This window comes from Vipera ursinii, assembly GCF_947247035.1.
Source record: "Vipera ursinii genome assembly, chromosome: 2".
Lineage (NCBI taxonomy): Eukaryota > Metazoa > Chordata > Lepidosauria > Squamata > Viperidae > Vipera > Vipera ursinii.
Genome location: NC_139513.1, coordinates 85843347 through 85851415, shown reverse-complemented (window position 1 = coordinate 85851415; position 8069 = coordinate 85843347). Strand labels below are relative to the sequence as shown.

Sequence of the window (8069 nt, the reverse complement as noted above, 5' to 3'; positions counted from 1 at the left end):
GAGATCTTCCACTCTTTCATCCAAATTCTCAATACATATAGCCATGCCTTGAAATGCAGATAAAATGTCTGCTCTTATTTCTGTTAGTTTCTCTGTAATCTTTTCATCCTCTGTAATCTTTTCATCCATAACCTCAGCTAGTTTTTCTGTTAACTTCTCCTCCAGCTTTTTATCCATTATCTCAGCAAATTGTTGCAATTGCTTTTCCATAATCTCTTGCATCACATTCTGCAAATCTTTAACTGTAAGGGCTGGTGCAAATACGGGTGCAGGGGGCAATAAGGCTTGCAACGAAAACTGCTGCACCAGAGCAGGAACTTTAGGAGCAGGAACTTTAGCTGCAATTTTCACCCACTATTGTCTGCTACGCACTTCCACTTTCAAGCTCAGCAAAGTCCATTGAGTTAAAGATCAAAAGACTACTTTCACCTGAATCTCCTGTATCGCTCTGCCTGCATCCTCGTTCTCCAAAGTTCTTTCTTGCTAGCAGGGATGGTTGCGGATGCCTTGTTCTGCTCCAAAAAGCCCGGAGCAGAAGTCCGGAGCATGCCCAGGCTTCGGGGGGGGGCTCAATCCTTCAGCCGCCAAAACTTTAAGTTCTGGCGGTCCCGAGAGCTCTACCTCTATCTGGGCGTTCACCCCTCTTCTCCCAAGGAGGGGGCTTCCGAGCCACCGAAACAGCTGATTGGTGGCTCTATGGAGCCGCGGGGCTGACAGCCTAAGAATGGCTGCCTCCGGCGACGCCTTGTCATCCGGAAGTCCAGAAATCCTTCCTTTTATTTCCTGTTTTTATTCCTACTATTTTCTTTTACAGTAACTGCTCCATGTAAATTGCTTTTAGCTAAAATTTAGATTTCAAGCAGGCTGCGAGTTTTGTTAAGCAGACTTCTCTTCCCTGGTTCCTTCAAAATGCTGTGCAAAAGTCAGTTAGAAACACACACACACACACAAGTTATTTGTCATTCGAACTATTCTATTACCTCTTAACTATATATTTGTTTTTATTTTTCTCATAGGAAAATATGTCAATTCACAATTAAGGTTAAAAGTTTGATTTTATAGTGGCTATCCACATATTTTATCTGGAAAAAAAACACAGATTAAAAAAAAATAGGCTTATCTCGGCTAACATGTTGCTTTCTTGGTTTGGCTGGGTGACACACCATTCTAGGTCTCTTAACCCAGCTAGTAGTAATCTTTGTTCTCCTTAATAATAGAAAAAAAGTGTTAGGATAATCTCTGAACTAATTGTTTTTTTTTAAAAAATAGTTTGCTTTCTTCTTTAATGGAGAAAAAGAAAGAAAGGAAGGAAGAAAGAAAGAAAGGAAGGAAGGAAGGAAGGAAGGAAGGAAGGAAGGAAGGAAGGAAGGAAAGAAAGAAAGAAAGAAAGAAAGAAAGAAAGAAAGAAAGAAAGAAAGAAAGAAAGAAAGAAAGAACACAGCTTGCTTGCACAAAATTGTTTTTCAGAAATGACCACTTTGGGATTTAGAACAGAGACACTAGTTCTGCTACATAATTTTAAATCTTGGACTTAATTATGGTTTTGCCATGGGGAAAAGATACAGCCTTCAGTTATGTACAGAACAATATTTCCCTGTCTCCACAAATCCATGCCATATGTATATTTTCATATTATTATTATTTCTTTTTATGGGAAGAGGGCATGCTGTTTGCCAATTCTGATGCTGTTACAAAGCTTCTAGGAATCTTTTTGAGCAGCTGAGAACAGACAGCAAAGTTACCAAACAGGCCAGGAGCACAATCAATCATTTTATAACCACTTCATGAAAACCTATTCTGCAAACCTGTACACATCCACATTCCCATACAGAATGCACATACCCAAACTACAGAAAAGAAGACAGAAAGAGATAAAGAGAAAATGCCCTCATCCTCTTACTGGCCAAGTGGATGAAGGGCAATTGAAAGATTTCAAAGAATTGTTTGTGGGAGGATCTCAGCTTTTCCAGCACCATGCTTGCATCTTTTATAACCTACACAGGGCATGGTATCTGTGCTGATTCTCACAATAGGATTTCACTTTGTTTGGGCTTCAGACCTTCCCTTCTTCTTCTTCTTCTTTTTGATGTATCCATTTTCTTCTTCAGGAATTAAAGCCCTTGTTTACTAGTATCTGTAATTAAATCACAAAAGAGAGATGTTGAGTTTGTTTGCATTTATCACTTCTTAATGGTCCAGGTTGATGTTTTAATTTGTATTCTTCAGCTTTCTTTCCTCTTGTTCTCCCTCTTCACCACTTTTCCTAGTCAGCATTTAATGGGAGGATATACTTAGAGCATGATAGGATTCAGAGAGAATATAACAGAAGGATATATATAGCGTATGCATTACTCTAGACACTTTATTGAACACACACACACACACACAAACAAACAAACACATAGAATACAAATCATGCACAGTATTGCATGTCAAGGTGGTATGGTATATTATTGCTGAGCCCGTACAATTTCACATTTTAAATTCAGTTAAATCATAGCACTATAAAGATTGTAAAAATAAAACAAAATTTTTCTTTTTGCCTTATGCTTTATACTCATTTGTTCAGGGGGAAAAGCCCCTTTTAAAGTAATAATGACTAGATGGGAACATGCAATCACATTTACAAGCAAGAAAATGTTTATCAAAATATAAAAGTATGGTATTGAAAGCTATATTAATTTTGTTTAGAGCCAGCTCAGATGTTAATACCTGGCTTGTTCACACTGTCTTCATCACATAATGGTCAACACTGACCCCCAAGGGACAATGAGACTATTCAAATAATCAATTACTATTTGTACTATATCTTTTACATTATTTTCATATAAAATATTTTGGGGTAAGTCTGAAACATCATGAAGAAGCTGATGAGCTAAAAAGTTTGAAGACCTCTGCTTTAAACCCTTGGGGTTTTATAGATAAGAAATTTGATTCTGCTTTTTACTCTGTTAATAGTTTTGTTACTGTTATTTTATTGCTCTGACAATAAAAGCAACTTATTTAGGCCAAGCCCTTAACTCTGTTGCTACTACTAAGTTTCTAGAGATTTATCACTGAGCCCTCCCTCAGGCACTTCTGGGCTATGCAAATTGGACTTTAGTCCAAGACTCAACCCCTTTGTACACCCCCCCTGTACAAAGGAGTCAAGAGAATATTTTTGATATTACCCAATTTAAGATTCAGATATCATCTTCAGCAACGCTGGTTAGCAGAAAAAAAAGTGGGAATAATTTATAAAAGCTAAGTGGCTAGTGGATAAAGGTGATGGATGAAATTGCTTTCAGCAGAGAAAGATGTTTAGTGGCCAAGACTAACAATCTGTGACTCCGCATATAGCAGACATGTCAAACACAAGGCCCGGGGGCCGGATCCGGCCCGCAAAGTGGTTTCATGTGGCCCGCGAAGCCATCCTGGAAACAGTGAGGGAACAGCCCCCACTGCCTTGGCCCTGGCCCAGAGACCCTCCTTCTGCCAGATCTGTCCCACTTCTGCCCAGGCCCCCATAGGCACCCTTGATGCGAACGATGTAGAGCTGGCCACGCCCACCCAGCAGGCCATATGCAATCTAGCCACGCCCACCCAGTAGGCCATGCCCACCCTGGCCATACCCACCCACCCACCCCGAGGGCAACCGCAATGCTGATGCGGTCCTCAATGAAATTGAGTTTGACACCCCTGGCATATAGTCATATAGTATTATAACTGAGCAAGTTATTTAACTTCGCATCAATAGATTAACACAATCTAATCATACTTTGCAAACTTGTTAATACACATAACTAATGAGAAAGCATAAAATTTTGACTCTGTAAAATCAGTGCTCATTTTTTGTTGTTTTTAATGTATGTAAACTTTGCTCGTCTATTTTTTTTCCTTATAAACCACAAAAATGTGAACTGCCTAGGGAAGCTTCAACCTGTAAATCTGTATAATGCTAACCTAAAACAAAGCAAGTGAATATCTTGGATCTACCAAGAAACCACATTGCAATCTTAAAATTTGCCAATTGTTGCAATAATCCTATATTTTTTGCCCCTCAAAAATATTCTCACCAATATTGAGATCTTTGCTGCACCCTTCAGTCTGTTGACTATATATTTAACAGAACTCACAGGGAAATCAAAAATCATACATTTCTAGTATCTCTACTGGTTTAATAATGAAACTCCCTTGTACATCAGGTGATCTTACTCTGCTCAAATCTCAGCACTGGAATTTGACACAGTTGTTGAAAATAAATCCATTCTTATGTTTACAGGCAAAATGTTTTACTACTACTTTGAATCATAAATAGCTGTGATGTTCTGCAGCTGCTGAAGTATGCAAATCACTGTCAAAGATTAAACTTAGATCTCAGGCTGAGTAGGATCAGAAGGGATTAGTAGTATTTGAAATATGGAATTATGTCATAATTGGGTAAACACAAAAACATACAAAAAACTTTCTTCTGCAAACATTATCCACATTACAATATCAGGAATAAACTAAAAAGTCTTCTAGAAAAATACTGAATTACAGCAGTATAACTTTATAGTTATCACTACAATGAAGATGTACCTTTCTCTTAAAAGTTTTTTTATCTCTAATGAAATACACATTTGGCATTTATACTAAATTTAATGAGAGGAATTCTGGACTAATATAGTCCTGTGTGTACAATAACACTAAGTAATGTAATGATCAAACTATCGTAATGTGAAGCTACCTTTCAATTAATCTTTATACATTTTTCTTAACATGCATTTAGCATGGAAAACACTATAAAGTGCACAAAACTCTAAGCAATGCAAATGATCAAATAATGTATCATCTGGGCACCAATCTTGAGTCTGAAATTAAAGCTCTTGGTAGAGAAGTTATTATTCCATCTTAGAACTATGCTATACTCGTATTATTTAAAACTGGAGGATATTTCAGAGAGCACCTGGTGTTGAGTTATTCTATATTCTAGGATATAATCACATCAACCCTAAAAACAGTAATTTTCAGTATGAAAAAGTTGCATTGGCATACAGAAGACCAGAAACAAAGCACTTTTCTGCAGCTCTTTAAAGCGTTCATGTCTTTGAAGTATATTTTTGAATCAAATCCAAAATGTTGCACAGTTAATCATAATAGTAAAGTTAGAAGGGATCTTGGAGGTCATTTAGTCCAACCCCCTGCTCAGGCAGGAAACCCATACCATTTCAGACAAATGGCTGTCCAGTCTCTTCTTAAAAACTTCCAGTGTTGGAGCATTCACAGCTTCTGGAGGCAGGTTGTTCCACTGGTTAATTGTTCTAACTGTCAGGATAGTTTCTCCTATACTTACAGTTCATGACACAGTGTAAGGTATTGCTATTATGGTTGGTCTCAGAGTTAGTATCATATCACAGGCATGGCCCAGATATTGATGGTTTTGATGTTTTTCCACTGTTCAGATTTCTCTTTAGCCATTTTCTAACTCTTTGCATGTAACCCAAAGTGGATTAAACACATCTTTAACTTGTTCATGCTTGTTGCTCATTATTATTATGGTTCACTGGATAGTCAGCCATATGCTTAGACTGGATTTGGCATTTTTGTCTACCTATCAAGTCCTTTCCAAGGACCTGGGGTAGGCAATATTCATTCATTGATTGATTCATTTAATTTCTATAGCCACCCAATCCAACCAAGTAACTCTGGGTTACAATTTTAAAATTATAAAACAATTTTAAAACATTAAAAGAGTTCACAAAATAAACAAGTACAAAGAGCAGGTATGATGATTAATCAGCTAATAATAAAGCTAAATAACAGGGCCCTCAATGCCACATTTTTAATATGTCAATCGTGGCAGTTTTGATTTATAGAAGTTGAACTCCCAACATTTCTGAAGATCATCAGATTGGGGACATCTGCTTTAGAGAAATCAATATCTGCATATAAGTAGCTGCTGAACTCAATAGACTGGATGGTCATGTACATAAATGTAAATACAACAAGGTGATTCACTACTTTTTTTAATTAAAGAATTTTGCCAAATGTGTTTATCTCCAGTTTTGACAATTAAACGCTAAAGTCACAAAATAAATCACATGGTGGTTTACTGCAATCAGAAGAGAAATGTTTCAGAGAGTACTTTATATTATACAGAATTCATATATTCTGTAAACCAAGAATTTTGATTGTGTTTTATGAAACAAGCTTTGTGGCCTGCTTCGTTTGCAAATCTGAGCCATAATAGATTGTACTGTTCAAACACGGCACAACATCAAAATCAAATTAGTCACATTACGGTATAATGTGAATCCAGCCTGAAATGTAATTGGTAGCATGAGCATCCAAATGATGTGATGCACTTGTGTTAGATGCCATGATGCAAATACATAATTGTATCATTTTTATGACATCACAATGGCTTCTAACAGATACCTAAAATTAGTATATAGATTCTATTTAAGCAGTCATACAATATGACCTAAAGGTTAGACCCAGGCCAGGTTTATAGATTTTGCTAAACCATTTGATTTTATATACAAACCAGCTACTATGCTTTGCAAAGGATGGTTTATAACATAGCACGGGAACCCAGCGAACTGCAACCTGTTCAATAACCCAACAGTAACCAAGGCACGCCTTAGGGAATCTATGAACCAAGAGCCGAGGCTGAAAGGCGCACCGTCTGAGGCAAAACGCTCCCATGAGCTCCAAAAGGGCTGGCCTCCGAGGGGAGCCAGTCCCAGGAAGAGACAGGACCGGAGCCTGCTTGCTTTCTGCTCCAGCAGCGGCAGTGCCGTAAGTCGGTCACTAAGTGGCGCCAGATTTCGACGCTGCACGCCGAGCTCGTCGGAAACTGGCGCTCGCTCTCTCTCTTTCTCACACACACAAACACACACACACACACAACCCAAGCCCCAACACTTCGACAAGCACGCCCAAAGCAGCTGGGCGAAGCTTTATAGCGGGCTTCCCGGTGTCTTCACTCCGAGCCAAGCCCCGAGAGAGAGAGAGGGGGGAGCGGGAGGGGAACTTGGCCACCCCGAGGCCGGACGGGAAAGAGCGAGGCTGCCCCTGACAGCGAAGCATTTCGGCTGAAGGTGAGTTAGAACTCGAGCATCCCGGCTGGAAAACTTGCAGGTGGCTTGACTGGCGGAGGGACATCGCGCGCCCGCCCGCTTCGGTTTTGATCACGTTCTCCCCGGCGGAGGGGCGGCTGCTCCGAGCTTTTGGCGAGGGGGGGGGGCGGGAGGACCGGGCGGGATTGGGAGGAGAAAGAAATCCCGCACCTGGTGGCCTCAAACTTTGCCGAGAATCCAACGGCTGGTGGCCTCTCTGCGACGGCTGCTCGCTTGTTTGGCAGTTCGCTTCCAATCGCTCTGCACAACGGGGAAGCTGGTGTGAGAGGCAGCTCCGTTCCCCAACGTACCTGACTAGCCCGCGTTGTCCCTCCTATTGTTGTTACTCTCCCTCGCTGGCTTTTTGAACACTTGTTTGTTTGTTTGTTTTTTGTTTTGTTGTGGTTTTTTTTTTTTAAGTGGCCGACCGAGCCGGGAGAGGGAGGGAGGGAGGGATGTTTGTCTTCCTTTCTCCGCATCCTTCCACTCTTCCTTTCTTCCTCTTTGGCCAGATGTACAGGATATTAGCCGTAGCGCTTTGGTGTTTTCTGCAAGCAGAGGGCAGGCATCCAGAGATCACCCTTCGCAGCAGCAACAATGGCAATTTTTTGGACAATGACAAATGGCTGAGCACCGTTTCCCAATACGACAAAGATAAATACTGGAACAAATTCAGAGATGTAAGTTGAATTCCTTTGCGTGCGGGTACAGTAATGTGTTATTGCTCAAAAAGGTATCCTGGGATCCTTTTCTCTGCGAGGGGGCTCTTCAGTGGAGAGGACTTGGCTACATTTGTTGTGGCTGCTACTGTAGTGTTGGAAGGAGGTCGACCGGTCCTTTAAAAATCCCCTGGGTTTTATTTATTTATTTACTTTGTGTGTGTGTGTGCGTGCGTGCGTGCACACACATGTGTGCATGTAAGGACATGTGTGCTTTGGTATGCTTTCAGATAAGTGGTTGGTTTTCTTGGTCTTTCGTTTTCATTTA

The 8069-nt window shown here is 40.2% G+C and overlaps 1 protein-coding gene across 2 annotated transcripts in view; it reads left to right on the top strand.

The window, feature by feature from the left end:
* Positions 1-6899: 6899 nt before the first annotated feature.
* The window catches only part of SPOCK1 (SPARC (osteonectin), cwcv and kazal like domains proteoglycan 1), a gene marked incomplete at its 3' end in the record, with an annotated part of 518730 nt that continues 517560 nt past the window's right edge, over positions 6900-8069 (top strand). The window contains exons 1-2 of one of the 2 annotated variants that reach the window (XM_083351745.1): positions 6900-7064; positions 7595-7762. In XM_083351745.1, the coding sequence (XP_083207871.1) occupies positions 7595-7762 (168 nt within the window). In that variant the 5' untranslated portion in view covers positions 6900-7064. Of the gene's footprint in view, positions 7065-7213; positions 7763-8069 lie in introns of those variants that run through there. The other variant, XM_083351744.1, reaches the window with a different exon arrangement.